General features: G+C 36.6%; 1 protein-coding gene across 2 annotated transcripts in view; it reads left to right on the top strand.

The window, feature by feature from the left end:
- The window catches only part of PCCA (propionyl-CoA carboxylase subunit alpha), a 355,122-nt gene that overhangs the window by 172,119 nt on the left and 162,081 nt on the right, over nt 1-20,922 (top strand). For both annotated transcript variants that reach the window (XM_067713375.1, XM_067713376.1), the window contains exons 13-16: nt 2,684-2,827; nt 4,155-4,229; nt 8,442-8,510; nt 10,266-10,341. In XM_067713375.1, the coding sequence (XP_067569476.1) occupies nt 2,684-2,827; nt 4,155-4,229; nt 8,442-8,510; nt 10,266-10,341 (364 nt within the window). The remainder of the gene's footprint in view (nt 1-2,683; nt 2,828-4,154; nt 4,230-8,441; nt 8,511-10,265; nt 10,342-20,922) is intronic.

The raw sequence follows: 20,922 nt of genomic DNA, 5'->3' as shown, positions 1-20,922 counted from the left end.
GGTCTAATAAACTTTTCTTTCCTACATATTATAGGGAGGTCTTCTAGGGTGAAACAGAGCCTTACAATGAATTTTTGACTGACCAAATCTTTAGACTTTGTAATAATGTATTTTGTAAAAGACAGCAGCTCATAATTATATAGCTGTTTATGTTAACTACGTTCTTTCATATACATTTTTCCACGAGGAAGAACAGGAAGGTCATATCGCCTCTGGAGTGACATAAATTCCAACCCTGCCTCTACCACTTACTATAGGTGTGACTCTGGATTTGCTGCTCCTTCATTCAATGTATATTTATCTGTCTACTATATAGTGTGTACTTTTCTGGGCACTAGATGCAGAAGAATGAAACTAAATCATTCTCTGAGCTTTTTTTTTTTTTTTTTTTTTGCGTTATGTGGGCCTCTCACTGTCGTGGCCTCTCTCGTTGCGGAGCACAGGCTCCGGACATGCTGGCTCAGCGGCCATGGCTTATGGGCCTAGCCTCTCTGCGGCATGTGGGATCTTCCTGGACCAGGGCACGAACCCGTGTCCCCTGCATCGGCAGGTGGACTCTCAACCACTGCGCCACCAGGGAAGCCCCATTCTCTGAGCTTTTAAAAATGTTTTCTCACTTAACAAAGATATGTGGATAGTACTGATATAGAGCCCTTGGGCACATAGTAGGTTCAGCTCTTGAATAGTTATGGTGGTAAGATGCTTTCTTACATGAAATTTGTTTCTAGCACTAATAGAGGGGCTTTACAATCGTTCCTTTCTTATTATATTTATCATATAGAATCTTGTTTCTTGGGACTTCCCTGGTGGCGCAGTGGTTAAGAATCTGCCTGCCAATGCAGGGGACACGGGTTCGAGCCCTGGTCTGGGAAGATCCCACGTGCCACTGAGCAGCTAAGCCCGTGCACCACAGCTACGGAGCCTGTGCTCTAGAGCCTGCGAGCCACAACTACTGAGCCCGCGTGCCACAACTACTGTAGCCTGTGCACCTAGAGCCCATGCTCCACAACAAGAGAAGCCACTGCGATGAGAAGCCCGCACACCGCAACGAAGAGTAGCCCCTGCTCGCTGCAATGCAGCGAAAAAATAAATTAAATAAATAAATTAAAAAATCTTGTTTCTCTCAAAATCATAGTTTGCTTCCAAAAATATATTGATATATTCTCAACTATCTAATAAGATCTTTACTTAGTGTCACATTTATTTTACAAAGGGTCGATGCTTATTTTAGTGATGATTTGTCATTAAAATTATGTCAAAATGTCTTAAAATGTTGAAACTGTAAACAGACTCATAACACACACAGAGCTAATTATGGATCCCATCTGTTTATTTTTACAAAGCTTTTTTTTTTTAAAGACCATGGCATTGTCTGCTTATGATAAGCTTCAAGATTATTATAATGACTAAGTCCTGTCCTTCAATTAGTGTAGTTGAAGATGGGAAGACAGTTCGTTTGTTCATTGACCTTTTCCCGTGTCAGAGTGTATGAAATATGACATGTCATGATAAAGACACTATTGTGAAGTGCATTTAGAACATGCGTAATTTTTATGAGAAAAGAAATTGGTATCAAAGCAGCAGATGTGGCCAAAGTTTAATATAAATTTTCAAAACGTATTCAAGGTTTTACATGACAGACAGATTATCTACTCTTTACCAGTGCCAAAGTGGCTTTATTTTAGCTCAGTTAAGTTTAGGATCTTGTAAGCAGTCGATCAGATTTATAAGGATGTGTATGTCTGTTAGTATTCCTGTATGTCTCTGCATGTTTTTGTATATGTGTATCCCGTGTGGTAGTGTGGAAGGCCAGGGATCTCCATGACAGCATCATCCAAAGTAGTTATCAGCAGTTTGCTGAGAGAGCAGTGATTTCACTGGCTCAGTTTTGTTACTGTGCATGCTAAGCACTCCCCACATAGGTCTAGAGGGAAAACAACCTGCAGGACCCATCTGCTCGTTTCTGCTATGCTGCCTTGATGTAAGAGTACGCTAGTCTGGTTGCTTGTCAGGACAGGTTAGTGAAAGCATGCAAGTGGGTGAAACTCAGGAGAGATTAGTGCTTTGGAAAATCATAAGCTGCCTCTATAGATGCCATGCTAAGTGTAGCAGAATAGGTTGATTATCAGCCACATTGAGGATTGTATCTAAATATGTAATTTTCAGGTAAGAATTAGTTTCAAAATTAAAAGTGTTAAACGTTGTTGGACCACATCTAAATAAAAACTGGGAAAAGTAGTACAGATAGTTTACAAATAATTTTGGGGTGTCATTTTTCTTACCCAGCTTTGTACTATATGGTTGATTCTTTAATTTTATTCTCTTAGATCGTTTTAAAGTCAAATATGGGGACTTCCTTGGTGGTCCAGTGGGTAAGACCACCAATCCAGTGCGTTCCCAGTGTACGGGGCCCAGATTTGATCCCTGGTCTGGGAACTAGATCCTGCATGTGTGCCACAACTAAGAAGTATGCGTGCCCCAACTGAAGGTCCCGCGTGCCACAACTAAGACCCAGTGCAGCCGAAAAATAAAATAAAATAAAAATTTTTTAAATAGTCAAATATGATTAAATATTAAATATAATTAACCTCATTTTACCCAGAAATTATTGACATTGTTCTTGCTTATTTCTGTTTATTTACCTTTTCCTACAACTGTTGACTGGCACATCTTGGCCTTGCAGGTTGAGCATCCTGTCACAGAATGCATTACTGGCCTGGACCTAGTCCAAGAAATGATCCGTGTTGCCAAGGGTTACCCTCTCAGGCACAAACAAGCTGATATTCCCATCAACGGCTGGGCAGTTGAATGTCGGGTTTATGCCGAGGTAAAATGAATGATGTTGGGAGGAAGGATGGTGGTTGTGTCCTGAGTTATGGGACCACATATAGCTAAACAACAAGGTAAACTTAGGATTTTATACCTTGTGTCAAGGATTTGATTATGTAATCCAGAAATGAACCAGAAAAACAGGTTAGATCATTTTAACGTAACTCAAAATAGTTTTAAAGGATTGCGTTTAATTAATTTTCATGTGTTTTTTTCTGGTTGGAGGAATAGCTACTAATCAGTTTAAGGAGAAAGAAAGCATTAGTTAAATATTGTGCTTGAATGGACCATGGTTTTTGTTTTTGCTTATTTTCAAACCACATTCGAAATGAAAAGGGGCATTTGTTTCTGTGTGTGTTTGTGTGTGTGTGTTTGTGTTTTAAAGAGCTACCTTAGTTACACATCAGTTGTTAATTCAGTGTTTAAATTTTTTCCAACAGTTTTTTCCCTAATAATTTTATCTCTTATGATTATGTAAAAATAACAACTAAAATTTAAATTGCAAAGCTTCAATTCATAGTTTTAATTATGGATTTAACTCAAAAACACTCAGTTTAATACTTTAATATTATAATTAATCAGATAAAGCAGTCAGCATCTGAAAATGCTTTTTTTTCAAATGGTTAAAACAAAAATGCAAGGAAACATTTATACCATCTTTTACTTTTAGACATCGAAGCCTATCTGTAAAATAAAAAACAAATTAGTAGTATCTGTGTTTAAAAATTCTGGAATTTTTTTTGAAATTTTTTTAAGGATCTTGAGAAATATCTATGGCTTGGTTATATTATATTTTAAGTGGTATTCTTTTCTTTCCTATTGTTATAACACTGAACTTACTATTTATTCTGATCTAAGATATTTACAAATGGAGCATATATCTAGTCGCACATGCAAAGTTACTTTTCAGGTCTTTGTTTGAAGAACTAAAATGCTCAAATTTTACCATATGTGAGCTGTTTTGAGAGTAAGAAAAACAAATATCTTTAGTGCACTAAATTTGTTGTTCTGAACTTGAGTATGTTTTGATGTAGCTCCTAGGTTATTTTATTTTTGCCCAAGGCATTCTAAGAAGATTTATAGAAAGCTGGAATTTTACCAATTTCAATAAAGTATGATCAAGGTCAGGCTAAATTCTGGTTACAGTTCTGTTTGATTTTTAAATACATTTCTAAGTTGTCTAGCGTGAGGATAAGACAGTAATATTCTGAAATCTATGATTTGGTAAATAGGCCTATAAATGCTTCTTCATTGTATAAATATTTAACCTTACTTGTGCTGATTTATATTTCAAAGACTGTGCTTCCTGTCCTTTGAACTTTCAGGACCCCTACAAGTCTTTTGGTTTACCGTCTATTGGGAGATTGTCTCAGTACCAAGAACCACTGCATCTACCTGGTGTAAGTCATTAAGCTGTAATATCAAGTGAGGGGTTAAAAATCTTGATTTATGTCACACTTTTATGTTAAAGCATGTCAACACCAAAGGGTGTAAATTGGATGACAAGTGAAATTCATGGGGAATCACAGTTCTTTGTTTTTTCATATTTTGTACTGTATGATGTTCAGGAAAGTCAGAACTCACCTAACAGGGGAAGTCTGGAGACATCTGACTTCTAAATAAATGATAGTTTACAGTGTTCCCAATTCTTCTGAAAATCGTAATGAAGAAGATTCATAGAATCCTAAGAATGGGAAATGACATTTCTGTGTTACAATTTAATCTTTTCAGTAAATCTAATCCTGCTTCCCTGTATAGTCAGATGTCAAGAAATCAAGCACAAAATCAGCTCGTTAATCTAAATGGATTAAGGAAAACAAAATGTACCTGTTTCTATTAAGTGTCAAAGACTTTAAGAAGTGCGTATTATGTACACCAGTTAAAGAAAAGTGAGCACTGTCCACTGTATTTGTACTTCTTCTGTGTTTAATAGCTGTTCTTTAAATAGTTTGTGTTGCATAAAAAGAACAAGGACATACCCTTCATCTTAATCAAGGTAATAAGTGCATATATATATGACATTATGTTAGCTAGTGGATGACAAGGCTGTACCATCTGTGAATATGATCATTCAGTTTGATTACTGGCATGAAGATGGTGAAAGATTACAGGAAGAATTCTAAATTTGAAGATGTTATTGGATATATGATTTATTTCACTTTTTAAATTGTTTTTGCCCATGTGCTTTCTAAAGGGACTTGACCCTTTCTAAGCTCAGAGACTCCATGCTGTGTTCAAAGCCTGAAGGCAGAAGAAAAATTGTAAAGATTTAACAGGCATTATGTGACGTTAAATAGCAGATGAGAAAACAAGTATCATAGGGACATATCTAAACATTTTTTTAATCAAACAAAAAAGTATTAAATAAGAATTCATAATGATTACTCTAGTTGTTAGAAGTTTTCACCATGTTGTAATAGCTAACAGGATGTCAAACATTTTGCCCTCGCAAGTTTTTGCAATTTGCAATTTTCAAACGTGAGACCTGTTGAAAGTACAAGTGATAATGGACAAACTGTACCCCCTACAGTCTTTGTCCCACCAAATCTTTCTTCAATTAATGCTGCAGCAGGAGCTTTATGTAATAACATTTGCAGTTGTGAGCCATCCATAGAAAGAAAAAACAATTAAAATGCCTTAAATGTTCTGCTTACTGCTGTTATTTGCTTGTGTGAATGTTGCATGTCAGCTAAATGGACCAAGGAATAGATAAAGTGATTGGGTGCGGGAGAGTGCACACTAAGCTTTGTCTATCATTATTGCTGGGAGCAATCAAATTGATGTCAGCAGGACAGTAGATGCGCTGACAGCTGTAATTATGTATCTCCATGGTGATCACTTTTGGCCTGTCATGGAGGCCCATGAGTCCCCTCCCTTGGAAGCATTTAATCAGATTGGGCTGTCACTTGTCAGGTAGACATGGCGGGCTGGGAGTTGTGCTGAGGGGGAGAGGTGAATCAAGAATGAAGGGTGGGAGCTGGCTGATAGTTTCACAGGGTCCACTGTGTGAAGAAAGACATTTAAATTATGCCCGAGGTTTCCGAGCAGTGGTTTGAGACTCATACACAGGTGCTTGGGTGGTGGTGGTGGTAGTTTCTCTTCCTTGCCTTCTTAAACAAGATTAGTTTTAACTCAGGAGATCCTTTGCAGCTCTTAACCGTTTTTGATCACAGGAATACATACTTCAGAGTTAACTTCTGGTTTGTGTTTTTCACATTCTTCTCTAAGCCTCCTATTAGCTTATGTGGCAAAGATGAAGATTTTCTTATCTTTGATCACTGTATTTTGTAAATTTGTTATTTTCAGACTGCAATTTTTTTTCTGCTTAGAAATTTGGTTACAATTCCACTTGACTTTATTCTTAAAGCTTTTAGTGCAAAAGCTAAAATATATTTTTTGGTATAGGCTTTGTTTCAGTGGAGGAATGGAGACTTAATTTTAATTCATTTGTTTGACATTTTTTTGAATTCTGATTATCATTTGGAAAAAGCTGCATAGACAGTAAATTGTAAGTCAGTTTTTCATGCTTTGTTAGTTTTAAATTGGAAATGTTGATTTGCTTATACAAAGATATGTGTTGATTATATTTAATACATCTTTATTTTACCGTATATATTTTTAAATTAAAATGACATACCTTCTGTGATGATAATTTTATTAAATAACAAAGACATAGTTATATCTAAGAGCCCTTAACTTTTAGGGTGGTGTTATTCAAGGTAACTAAAGTTTTAAGTTACTATAGGAGAATGTAAAAAAATATTCTTTATTGTCTGTTATTTTACTAGTGGGTTGAACATCAAAGTTCCACACTAGCTTTGTAGCAGTTTATGTAGCAAATAGTAGCATATGTTTTAAGTCAGAAGTTTTAGAACTTGTACCAATCTCAGTTTTAAACACAGCTTTAGCAAGCATGCTATGGTTTTAAATAATACATGGTGGTAAAATTAGCTCTTTAACTTTTTGCTACTACAATTAAAAAAATGCAAGTTCAGAGATGTCTTTTCTGTTATGTAACTTGATCACCAGTTGTCATTTTGGGGCAATTTAAATGTATCTAGGAGGTAGATTATGATATTGCTTTCACAGCTGCCCCATTAATTCTTTTCTAGATTTTATAAACACTGTGAATTTCATAGAACTTCAGTTGATGTCCTGAAGTGTGTTTTCAGAAAATAGAAAGCCAAATATGTGTTTTAAATACACCGAATGATTTTCATTTAGAATGAAGATTTTCATATATGAATATGAATGCAAATATAAATATCCATATTTTTTCATGAGTTATTTGCAAATACAGAAATAAAAGCATTCTGGGTATGTGACAATGTTATCTTCTAAAACCTTACAAAGAGAATAACAGTAGTATGATTTTTTTTTTAAGAGAATGAAACTGTGGCTGATCTTTTGATGTCATCGTATAATAAAGCCATCATCGAACCCTCATGTGGATATCCTAGACAAGAGGTTCTACATGTGGTCCCTTGATAATTGCCTAAATTAAAATATTAAAGGCCTAACAGCCGCTGTGTTGACCTTTTTCTGCCTTGCTGCAGACAGATGAGCTGCTGTTTATTAGGAAGGCTTCTTCCCACAGGTGAAGAGCTATGTGAGCTTTGCTCTTCTCTTCCCACCCCTTTACCATGTTGGGCATCAAAGTCCTGCTGTTCTAGCAGCTTCCATTAAATTCTTCTATCCTCAAACCCCCTAGGACATGCTGGACTATCTTAACTATTTTGATTAGCTTTTAAATACTTTAGATTCCAAAACTTAAGCACAATAATTTAACAAATATTTCATCCTCAGCAACTGCTCATTTTAAAGTTTTACATGGCTAACCTCTGTGCCTTACTGCTGGTATCAAACAGGGAGATGAAAACAAGAATCAGTGATGTACTAACTAACTTGTTGGCTGGTTAACAGCAATCAGGTTCTTCAAAAGAATATTTTGAACTTGTGCTATTTTTTTTTTCCCCCGTGAAAATCACAAAATCAGAACTCTAATTGGGGCTGTGTCCTTACAAAGGAAAGCCATGAGAAAAGCTGTATAAACATTAAAGTCTCGGGGGACTAACAGTAACAGAAAAAAACCCACATTTTACAGTTGAGAGGGTGAGGCAAAAAAGGAAAGTGTTACAGACATGAAAGCCACAGGACCAGTGTTCCTATGGAGCTGATGAGCAGAGCTCCGGAGTCCTGCTGCATGGCTTGACTGGGGTCCGCACTGGAACTCTCGGAAGAGTAGAGTGGGGAGTGTGATTAGAAGGGGCATCGTTCATGCTCTCCTTCAGTTGGAAGGCACCATCAAATAGCTACAAACACATCCCACGAAAGTGATGTATAAAGTTTTGTTTGTTTGTTTGTTTGGGGTTTTTTTTGCTCTTTCTTAGTTCCTTTGTTTAGTGGGAGAACAAAAAAATATGTGTTGTACTGTATAATAATAGATCAAGATAGTTTGGTCTCTCTATATTTTTAGATTGTTATTCTACTTACTGGGAGCTGAAATGTTATTTGAGATTGAAATTATCCATCTGCTTCATGGAAATTAAATTTGTTGTTAGAAAGATAGCTTCACAATATGAACTTTCTTTTCTTTTCTTTCTTCCTCCCAGGTCCGGGTTGATAGTGGCATCCAACCAGGAAGTGATATTAGCATTTATTATGATCCAATGATTTCAAAAGTTAGTTCGACTTCTTAATGATTTCTTTCAGTTTTCTTCTGAAGAGACAATGGACATATATAATTTAAAAGTCTGGGAAAGAAAAAGTCTGGAATGGGTACTTTATCTGAATCATGTGCTATAATTAAACAAATAATGATGGCCACTGATGGAAAAGTGAAAACTGAGCAGCTTTTCTTTCTCTTAAGAGAAATTTCGACATTATGTTAGTTGGCAACACTCCCTCCTCCCCAGTGAAATCACCCCATCACCCCATCACCCCAGTCGCCACAGTAACAAGCTTAGCTAACCAGTGGCACCAACCCAGTCCACTGCAGGGAGGAGTTACGTTGCTTTCTGGCCAGTGAACATTGTCCAAGATGAAAGTATGAATGCAGGTGATGTCAAGGAGTTGAGGTGATAGGCTGTGTTTGTTAAAGGACTTTTCACCTTTTCTCTTCAGTTTTTATGAATTACTAATTACTTATGTAGATTTAAGATAATTAAATTTTGTGTAAGACTATAAGATGTCTTTTTGCTCCCTTTTTGAAATTTGACTTTCCAGAATATATTAACCAGTTCTACTTAAAATTTTAGATCTTTTGACATTTTCAAATCTTATGATCTTATAAAGTGTAAAATTCTTACTATAGTGGTTGAAACTGGATTTTATTTAGAATATCCTATTTTTTCTAAAGTGATAGACCTGTATTGAAGGATGACTTCTTTACTAAAACCCCTATTTCTTTTTCCTTTTCTTTCTTTTTTTTTTTTTTTTGACCATGACGAGTGGCTTGCGGGATCTTAGGTTTCCTGACTAGGGACTGAACCCGGGCCCCAGCAGTGAAAGCTCGGAGTCCTAACCACTGGACCACCAGGGAATTCCCAACTCCTATGTCTTAAGATTTTTCTTTCTTCCAAGTGTACTTTTTTATGTAGTTGTAGTAAACAACCCACTTCTTCATTTTTCTTTTTTCACTTAAGTTTTTATACTAATATTGTTAAAGTGAACTTTAGGTATTTTGTTTGTTAGAGAAATACTATTTAATTAAAAAATAAAAAATACAATAAAATATTATAGATATAGGGTTCCATTTTTAGATGAATACATTTCTGTTCACAAAAATGGTCTGCAAATTAATTTTCAGCCTGGCTTGTTATTGAACAGCTAATTAAATGTACCAAAAAATTGGAAACTATAGATTGACTAACATAGTAACCAGAAAAATATTTTACGAATAGTTCTTATTGCTAATTTATAAAAGGTCTAACACATATAAATAGGCACAAAATCATATAGAACAGTAAGATCTTTCTGTTTTTCCAATATAAGAACCCTTTGCTTCTGGGCTATATTATGTGTAAAATTAGCTATTCAGGGCGTCATACTTGAAGGGAGAGAAAAAACAAATCTTGCCTAATCCTCCACTATCCCAGATGTTTATATCCCATCCTAAATGTTCACAATTTTGATATCTTTCGTCTTAAATTTTTATATGCTTGTTTTTGTTACATTTTGGTTTACCTCAAATAGCTCTTTTCTGTGACAGTGAAATCTTGGAGAAAAGTCTGAAATAGCTTGATTCTAATATTTGTTTACTTAAAAAATCTTAATTGACGTAGTTTGTACTAAAAACTGAACCACTGTGAAATTTCAAAATATTTTCTGGAAATCTGTTATGAAATATTTTAATTTTTACTAGGATGAAATGTTTGACTTACAGATAGATAGATCTATATCTATATAAACTGCTTTGTTTGTTTGCTTGCTTTTAGTTAATCACATATGGTTCTGATAGAAGGGAAGCACTGAAAAGAATGGAAGATGCACTGGATAATTATGTTATTCGAGGTAAAAACAAACATTTGAGGTTATGTTATTATACCTTGAGTCCAGGTCTAGAAAACAGCTTGAAGATTTATTAGAGAATTCGATAGAACATTTGCTTACTATGCGTTTAAATAGAAATAAAAGCTTGAATTAAACTGACATACTAATTAAGAATAGGTATTTAATTTTCTGTAGCAATCATATACTTTCCATATACATCTGAAATTAAGTTATTTAATTAAACTTATGATTGATGACTTTTCCTGGATGCGCATTTAGTATTTTATAGACTCTTCATTCTGGAGTCTTTTATTGTCTAGTGCAGCTTGACAGCCAATTTGCTATATTATTGTCTTTGTGTTTTTGTATAGTTTTGAAGTTTGAAACTTAAAAATGTATGGAGATTTAAACCATAGTGACCCACATTTGACTACTTTGAGAGTAGAGGGAATGGCTCTTTGCTTCTTTGAATTAGAGCAAACTATAAAATATTTTCTAGCAAATGCAATTCTCTTACCTCACGTACATACAGGATAATTCTAATGTGTAACAAAGTGTGATCCTACAAGCCTTTAGGGTGTGTAGTGATATTGGTATTAGGAGGAGCCATTAAATTTAAATAATTAAAGTTATACTTATTTCCCTTAAGGAGTGAATTACAGTATAAATTTTATTAGCAACTTTCATTAGTAATGAAAAGATCATTTTACTTTAGCCCAACATAAATTAACATCAGCTTCAGAATAATGGAGTTTAATATCAAATTTAAAGTGTGAAATATAAGTTCACTTTGAATTGTGAATGAATACTGTGGGTCTAAGAACATCCGTAAGAAAGACTGGCTGTATAGTTTGGCTCTTTTCTGGCTCACTAAATATAGCAGTGAGGCTGAGAGGCTATATTTTGGAGGCTGAAAGGTGGGACGGTGGTGGGGTATGACTACCCAGCCTGTTTCAAGCCCACGTGGAGCTATTCTGCAATTTCAAAAAGCCTCCTTTTGAGTGGATACAGCCCATAGGTTGAAAGTCTTGACAAGTGACTGCAACTTCGTGTGAATTAGAAAAAGTGCTCTGTTCTCTGGATGTCTCCAGCCCTGAGACAGGGAGCCCAGCTTAGCAATGGAGCATGTCAAACCCTTACTTTGCCCCTTTGACCAACTTCCTTTGTGCAGTGAACAGTTTGGACAATAGCGGCCCAGGACAATTTAGTGACTCTATTTTTACACATCTACCTTGCCCTGCTAATTTTCATCTGTTGGTAGATAAGTCATGCAATCCTCACTTGTCGTCATGTTTTCTCTTCCAGCTTTTCTTTTGTTAGGTCAGGAGAACTTTCTTCCCTCCCTTCCCTTTTACTGTCACCCTCTTTTCTTCCCATCTGTTAATTAGTGATGGTGATTGTATCTAATCTCATGTGCTAGTGATTCACCTCCATCCACGAAAGGAAAGCTTTCAAGTGAACCTAGGTGTAATTTTAAGAAGTACCATTAACATCCAGAGCCTCTTAGAATTTGAAAATTTCCCTTCACATTCTTTCTGGCTATTTCTCTAGCTCCTTTTTAGCCTTAACGGTAGAGTATTTTCTGGTTTTATAACTCTGCTGTGTTCTACCATAAGCAGCAGATGCATATTTTAGCTGTACATTGGCTAAGTAGGCCTTGAGAGGTTTATTGCCCTACGGAAATAATATTGCCACAAAATTATTCTTGTGCATGTTTGGAACACACATTTAATTCGTGTGTGTGTGTGTGCGCGCGCGCGCGCGCGTGCGTGCTTAACTATACATAGTACATAGACATAAACAAGGCACTTGGCAAGATTATTCCCAGAGACTTTTAAAGTATTTGTAAGAGTTTTCTATATGTTCCCCCTGCTGCCCCCACCCTATCATTGAATTTTTTATTGTGGTTGTTGAATTATTAGTTGGTGGTTAATTTAGGTTTCATTCTAATGAGCTTGAGTGGTAAATTCATGAATCTGAGATAGTCAATCTGAGTAAGAATATTTTGTCGTGTCGTATCTCTATTAAACTTTGATTTGGTATAACATAGTGGCATGGCATATGGGCAGTTTGTCAAAATATTAAATTAGCATTGGTCCCACCTAAAGGTTTTTCTTCTACTGTGTCTGGCTTCTGAAAGGAATATTCCTTTATATTTACAGAATACACCTTTTTTTTTTTTGCAATACGCGGGCCTCTCACTGTTGTGGCCTCTCCCGTTGCAGAGCACAGGCTCCAGATGTCCAGGCTCAGTGGCCATGGCTCACGGGCCTAGCCGCTCCACAGCATGTGGGATCTTCCCGGACTGGGGCACGAACCCATGTCCCCTGCATCGGCAGGCAGACTCTCAACCACTGCGCCACCAGGGAAGCCCCATATATATATATTTTTAAATGAACATGTTTTCCACTAATTTACTTATTATACTTTATGTATAAGTACACAAGTTACTATATTTTTTAATTCAGTGACTTAAATACAAAGTAGGCTTGCTATTATTCTCCTAACTTTAAATATATCACGTGTAAAGCAAGATATATTTTACTGTGCAGATAGATTTTTCCAGGCTTGGTCTGAAATTTCTACCTTTGATTTACTGTGATAGAATAGAAAGAAATCAGACAGGCCTGGATTCATATCCTGTCCTGGATGCCATTTAGTAACTATGTGTCTCTGAATCTCACACTCCACATTTAAGAGATAGAGTGCGAGTCTCTGCCTTATAAATTAGTGGTGAGGATTAAATGAGGTTCGGTATGTAGAAGGGCTTGGCAACAGTACTGCCTTGTAGAGTTCAGTAACCTTAGTTCCCATCTTCTTTTCTCCCTCTCTCATTACAGTTGCAAAACCACAGTTTTAAAAACTGTATGTCATAAATCATTATCAGTCAGTTGGTGTTATGTGAAATTTATTAAACCGTGGATAATAAGCCATATTGAAAGCCCATTTTAGGCCATTCCCAGTACTGTGTGCTGAGTTATATGCTTTCATTGCCCCCCATTCTACTGCCTTATTCAAAGCATTTACCATAACTGTAATTAAAGCATTAGTTGTTTAATTAATTGCTAAATGTTGGATTATCCCATAAGAGTATTAGGTACATGAGGGCAGTGATGGTGTTTATCTTGTTTATTTGTGTATTACTGGTGCTTAGCAGTTCCTGATACATGGTAGGTGATTAATATTTGTTGAATGAGTGAATGAATAAGTGAGAGATACTATCTTTATTTCAAAGAGTTTCTAGTATACTTGGTATGGAAAATACATAAGATAAGTGTAATATAAATTCATAGGTGCCATAATAGTGGAGTGAAAAAGTAGAGTGGGAATTCAGAGGTGGAGAGGGTATCTTTCTTTTCACACCTCTCCCTTTTTGTCCTTTGAAAGTAATGTGAGTACTGCTTTAGGACTCATAGGTGACTCTTTTGAGAATATTTTACTTGTGCTTCCTTAAAACGACTCCTCAGAGGAGCAGTATTTTTAAAAAGACTGGTAACTTACCATGTTGGTGAAGTAAAGGTGATGGGCACACTCAGGCATCTCTGAAGTATGACCTACTGCTGTCTTCTGGGAAAATAAACTGGCACTAAGTGTTAAAAGTACATGTCCTTTCACCTAGCTGTTCAGTTTTTGGGAATCTACCCTATAGTGTTAAAAGACTGAATTGTGAGATGCTGTTTACAAGGACATTTACAGCAGCCTTGTTTGTAGTAGCCAAAATTCTGACCAGCCGCAGTGTCCACCAAATGGACATATCTTCATTATAAAATACTGTGCAGCTGTGACTTGAAGTCATGTCTGTATGTATTATTAAAGTAGAAAAGCAGTTTGGAGAGTAATGCAAGCTTTTAGTTAAAACCTTCTTGTCCTAAAATATTTTTAGTTATGTTTGGATGAGCACAGAGAAAGATGTGGATATATACACATTATATTGAAATATATATGATTTTTTTTAGCTCAAAAGAGGGAGGTGGTTCTTGATACATAGCCCCTAGACTTTTAAATTTTAGGCATTTTCAAACCTAGAGAAAAGATGAATGGATAGTACTTTGCACATTGGTACACGCTTCATCTAGATGAATTGTTAAACTTTTCTACATTTGCTTTTTTACTCCATCTCTTCCTTTCTTTGTCTTCTCCCTCCCCTTCACCCTTCTCTCCTGTTTTTTCCCCTGAACTATTTGACAGAAAGTTTCAGACGTTATGACATATCACTCCTAAATACTTCAGAATGCATCTTAAGGGTAAGATTATGTTCCTCCAAAACCACAATACCATTATCTCACCAAAGGAAATTAGCAGCAATCTCATCTAATGTACTGTCCATATTGGAATTTCCTCAATTGTTCCCCACAGTGTGTTTTTTACCTGCTTTTTAGCCCCAGCATGGTCCAGTCAAAGTTTATATTGGTTATGTCTCTTTATTTTCTTGCCCGCTTTGTATGTCTTAACATTAACTCTTCAGAAGAGTCAGGGGCAGTTGACATGTAGAATGTCTTACATTCTAGATTGGAAGTTTCAGTATTGGCCCAGAGAAGGCACTTGGGAAATAAGCTGGAAAGATGGGGATTGCCGTTGGAAAGTGATGTATTTTGAATTGGTGATTTTGAAAGTAGTGCAGTTACTGAACACTAGGTGATTTCAGGGTGTGATTATGGGACCAGGTGGCTAAAGTGGAAGAACAGATTATTTGACATGAGATCCTAAGAACGGAGCCGAGATAATGTCGTGTGGATCATCCACATGGGTGGTATGAGTTAGGAGCGGAGGGAAGGTCATGAGTTGGGTAACATAAATTCTTTAGAGAGTATTGCACTGTGGCAAGGATGTTGATAGATGACAGAGAATTGGAGAAGGTTTTCCTGACCAGAGAAAATAAACCTCAAGGAAACGGAAGTTTTTCCAAGGATTAGAAGAGGTAATGTTTTGTAAGTGGCAGTGAGGGTTGCTGGAGAAGTGAGGTCCTTGAGGACGTTGAGTATTTCAGTTGAGGGAAGAAGGTGAGTGGAATGTCCCATGAAGATGCCGGCTCTGTGGTAGACCCAACTGATCATGGAGCGCGCTCTCAGAAGGTATTGTGGAAAGGCCTGGAAAAGAGGGAGCAGGTGTTTGGGGAGGGAGGAGGTAGTTGAGTTATCTGAGGTTCCGAGGATGGGCAGGGAAGCTTGTACTTCCTGTAATGGATGCAGAGTCCCTGAAGTAATGGCAGTGAGCACTTGGGCTCAGAAAATGGTCTCAAAGGCATTCTGAGGGGGCTGGGTCTGTACACTTCATCTAGTTAACTTTTGAGTCTGTTTATTTTCCTCTGGCCCTGTAGTCCCAAGCCAACACTATCTATATCATGGATGAGTGCAGTAGCTTCCTGATTGGGTTCTCTACAAGTACTCTTTACCACATCAATCCATTCTTCAGTATGCACAGAATAATCTTTCTAAAGTACAAAGCCAGTGATCACTTCCCTGCTTTAGTGTCCTCCCATTGCCTCTGCATGGACTCTGCAGTCTGATTTATACCACTTTCTCTCAGGCCCCCTTTTTTCCTGCTTGACTGTTGTCTTCATTTACTGGTATGCACTGTCTTCTTTCCACCTGAAGACCTTTCATGGTTAAGCTAGTCTAAGCAGTTGTGACGGTGAGAATCAAAAATACAGTGACCTAAGAAAGACACAGTTTAATTTCTCTTCGATGTAACAGTTGAGAAAGGGGTTGTCAACGGCCAGTAGGGTGACTCACACATTCACAGCAGATGGTTTTCATTTTGGGGCCCAAAGTGGCTGCTTTCATGCCCATCATCCAGCCTCAGGAGGAAGAGAGCAGGGACAGGGGAGTTCATGTTCACTGTTTTTCAGGGCATAACCTAGAAAGCACCCTTTATTTCTGCTCTTGTCCTATTGGTAGTTAGTCTAGGTGGTCATACCTAGATGCTCGGAAAATGGGAGATGTAGTTGATACCAGGTGGCCATATCCTCAGGTAGAGTGTAGCATTTCTCTTATTAAAGGAAGGAAAGGAAAATAGATATTGGCAGACAACTAGGAGAAATAAGAATATATACATGTATCTGCTCAGTTTTGGAAGCACACACATGTACACAAGACCAGGACTAATAAGGTGACATACCTGTAGGAGGTGGAGGGACGATCTGGTGGAAGTGATTGGGGGATGGGAAGCAGTACATGGGCTGAAAGGGAAAGACTTCTTTGATTATACATTTTTGTATATTTCTGACTTTTAGATCCATTTTAATATTTTAAAATAAATAAAATCATTAATGTTCTGGTGGAAAAAACTCAAAATGGAATACAAACAGATGGACGGGACTGTATGAATAATACAATCATGCTGAAGGAGGGGGACAAAAAAAGCTAATCTAAATAACTTTTAATAGTATTTTTACTGGATACCCTCAAGGCAGAGATAAAATATGTATAAACAAATATTAAACTCTAGTTAGTAGGTTTGTTTTTCCTAGTTCATCGGTTAGCAGTTCTGAAACCAGTTTATGTATATTCTGGGACTGAGGAAATAAACACATGTATGGTGGATAAGAAGAGCCAAGTTTCTCACTGTCAGAGAAAGGAGTTACAGGTATGGGAATGGAAAAGTGTGGAATGAACCCCATGGTGTTGAATTGGAAGTTCAGTGTGAATTCATACTTCTTAACCTAGATTGAAAGATAAATATATAACTATATGTTACCGCATTTGTAATTTTGTGTGTGTACATACATACACATGCCCTCTAGCTGAGGATTTCTCAGCTGCAGCACCACTGATGTCTGGGGTAGACACACCTTTGCTGCAGGGGGCGCTGTCCTGTCCTGTACATTGTAGGGTGTTTAGCAATACCCTTGGCCTCTACCCAATAAATGACAGCAGCATCGCCTCAGTTGTGACAACCACATACTTCCAGACATTGCCGTATGTCCCCTGAGGGGACAGTCATGCCAAATGATTGAGAACTGCTGTCCTGCTGGGTGTCATAGCAGCACTGACACCCAGAGCAAGGAGCACACCAAGCACCCAGGTCTTGTTTTCTGAATACCATCCCCCCATAAATGGAACCTGCACTCCTTGACAAAATGGCTCCTTTCAGGAAGAGTATAAGATGAGCCTGAAAGATATTATATAAGGATATAATCAAGTGTTCAAAAAATGGTGATGTGTCAAAAAGACACAGGAACCAGCTTTCAGGGGCTTCTGCTGGCCAATCTGGGAAAGACCTCAGCAACAAAATGAATAATGCTAGCAATAGATTAAAAGCCATGAAATAAAATATAAGTCCATGAGTTTATACTGATACAGATAGGTAAGAAAGATAGATGAGGGTGGAGCTCACAGGTCTTCCTTACAGTAGATTTTAAACTAACAAGTGTAGAAAAATCAGTACTTGGCAAACACCAAATTGTTTGGGTAAGAATCATCAATGATTGATGCTAAAATTAGTGGATGAAAGTATGATGAGAAACAGGTATTTGCTTAGTTTCATAATATCACCTCAGGTGATAACTAACTAATTACAATGGTACAAATAGTACCTTTAAAAGGGAGAAACCTAGCAACCTACCCAAATGATTAAAATTAATGTCACTGGTAATGGGACAAATCAATATCATGCACCTCTTGATATGATGCACTGAAAAGTACACATTCTTTCTGTGATATTCTTGCCAAAAAATATGTAACATGGATATAATCACGAGGAAACAGACAAACCAAACTGAAAAAAAGTGTACAATATAAATGGGTTGTACTCTTGAAAAGGTCAAAAAACAAAAAAAAGGATCAATTTATCTACATCAAAGGAAACTAAGGACACATGACAACTAAATGCAACGTGTGATCCTGGATTAGTTCCTGGACCAGAAAAAAAGTTTTCCTTTTGTAGTAAAGGTCATAAATAGGACAACTGGTGAAATTTGAATAAGGTCTGTAGACTAGATAATGATACTACTATCAGTGTTAATTTTTTGATCTGGTCATTGTACTGTGATTACAGAAGAGACTCTACTTGGTTTTAGGATATGTACACTGAAGTATTTAGAGGTAAAGTACATCTTACCTGCAATTTACCTTCAAATGTTTAAGAAAAAAATTGTGTGTGTGTATACATAAAAAGAGAGAGAAAGAGACAATGAATGACAAAGCAAGTAAATGTGGTCAAATAATAACATTTGGAGAATCTGGGTAAAGGACATACAGTAACTCTTTGTACTATTTTTGTGAATTTTCTATAATTCTGAAAATACTCCAAAATGAAAAGTTTTAAAAAAATAAGTGAAGAGGAGCGCGTGCTCCCCTCCTCCCAAAGCTAACATTCAAGGAATAAAAACAGAGAAGCATTTGTGATTTGTAGTTAAATATCATTCATCTGACTAATTCTAAAGGATAGAGGGGTTAAAAAATTGTTTTATGAAGAACAGAAAGTGGACAGTTTACTGTTTAGTTTGATAACTGTTTAGTTGTTCAAATGATTTTTTCTTTTTTCCCGAGCTGATTGTGAGCTTTTGTTAAGATAAAGATTCTTTAGAGCAAAAATGTAATTTGGTTAAAGTTAATTTCTGAGTCCCCATGAAATACGCAGTGGCTTTTGGCCTCTGTTTGATCCTGGCAGTGTGTGCAGCTAATGTCTGGCCAGTGTTTTGGAACCAGCAGGCAGTCAGGAGAAAGCTGCTCCTAGGGGTCCGCTCTTCTGTGGCCTGGTCGTGATTTCCCATACAGATGGGACCTCATGAACTTTGGCAGAGGTCATCCTCAATTCCCAGTCCAAATCTCAGAGTCATAATTTTTATGAGTATGTGATTAATAATATCGTAAAAGTTATAAACTAAGCCTGAGAGTACCTCTACTATCTGCTTATTGTTTGAACAAGATCAGTTTATATAATAGCATTGTCTTAACTGAAACATGGAAAGTAAACTAAATACAAAATGGTAACTTTAAGATATGTAGGATATCTTAGTTCAATGCTTTTTATCATTTATCTGATCTTTTGAGCTTTTAGATATAAAATAATTTTTGATTATTCCCTTATTTGGCTTTAGAATTAATTAATATTCAGTAGTTTTTGGAGCAGTCAGTTGAGGGATCTAGATTTTGGTTGTCTGCCATTAGCTATTGTTTTACCTTACGATCCTTAGGAAAGAATAATAGATAATGACTAGTAATATATAATATTGCATAGTAATATGTAATATTTTACTCAGAGAACGTTAAAGGGAAAATGCTCTTATGTATTAATTTTATTCCTGAAACACTATTTAGCAAGGTAAAAGCCTATATTTTCATGCTGTATTTACTGTTCAAGTAGAAAGATTTTTAAAAGTCCATGCTTCGTTTGTGTGCTTGAGCAGCTCTGTTCTTTGATGTCCAAAATGTAAATTAATATTTGCTTATGATTCTTTTGAGTTACATTTTCTAAAATCACCTCTTTTTCAACTTTGAATATGGAATTAAAGTGGAACATCATTTATCCTGTAAAACTGCATGCATTTAAATTTTTTGGATGTCATGGTCATGAATTGATCACTGGCATCAGAAAATAATCTTATTTTTGTTCAAATTATCATTAACTATTTCTGAAAGTTATGTTGTATTTTACTGAAGACAGAGTCTGATGCCAACTATTCTGGCATTGGCCACACAGAGAGCAAGGCAATTTATACCAGCATTAGGCTGTAACAGGAAAGCCAGTAGAGTTTAAATACAGACTATGGTGCACGTAAAGAGAACAGTATTATTTTTATTTAACTGGAGGAAGAAAGGACAGAAATTCTGAGGGTTAGAGTGCCTTTCTAAGTTATTTACTGTTTATGCAAAAAAGCTTATAAATTGAAACATTCTGAATCGTTAATTTGTACATAAGAACATTGTATTTTGGAAATAAAGTTGTAGCCACACCTTGATCTTCTAACATTCATCCTGTCCAGTCTCTCCTTTAGGATCTTATTTTTTTCCAAACCTTCAGTTATTATATACAGATAATTCACACATTGCTGGATTTGTCTTGCATTTCTGTGTTTCACATTCTGTTCTGGATTTCTTCATGTGAATGTCCACCTCCATGACCCCTATATTCTGATGTATACACATTCTAATCTGCATGCTAGTCTGAACTCTAATCATTTAGACATTATCAGTCTCATCTCACTGGCATCTCTAATTTAACTTGCAAAAGATGCATCAGGTTTTTTCCTTTCAACCTTTTCCTTTTCTGTAAATACTATTTCAGTGTTGTTGCAGAGCCAGAAGTTCGGGTGTTGACACTTGACTCATCTCCCCCATCCTTATGTCCACTGAATCACCAAGCCCTGTTTGCCTCCCAAATATCTTTCAACTCTGGCTGCTTTTCTCTTTCTGTATTGTCCACTCCCTAGCTGTGGTCTGAGGCCTGACCATTTTCAGCTTGTCTCCTGCAGTTGTCAGCTTGCTTCTTTCCATCTTCGGTCTTGACTCTTCCCAATCCCTTTTGCAGTAGCAGCCAGAGATTCCTGGAATGCACAAATCTAGTCATGTCTACCCGGTTTCAACCACTCTGGGTGCTCTCAAGGTAAAGTGAAATATTTGCATGGCTGTCAGACCCTGAATGCCCCTGTTTGACTTTTCC

This window comes from Pseudorca crassidens, chromosome 18 (genome assembly GCF_039906515.1).
Source record: "Pseudorca crassidens isolate mPseCra1 chromosome 18, mPseCra1.hap1, whole genome shotgun sequence".
Classification (NCBI taxonomy): Eukaryota; Metazoa; Chordata; class Mammalia; order Artiodactyla; family Delphinidae; genus Pseudorca; species Pseudorca crassidens.
Note: the sequence above shows the minus strand (reverse complement) of the source record. Positions and strands in the feature narration are given on the sequence as shown.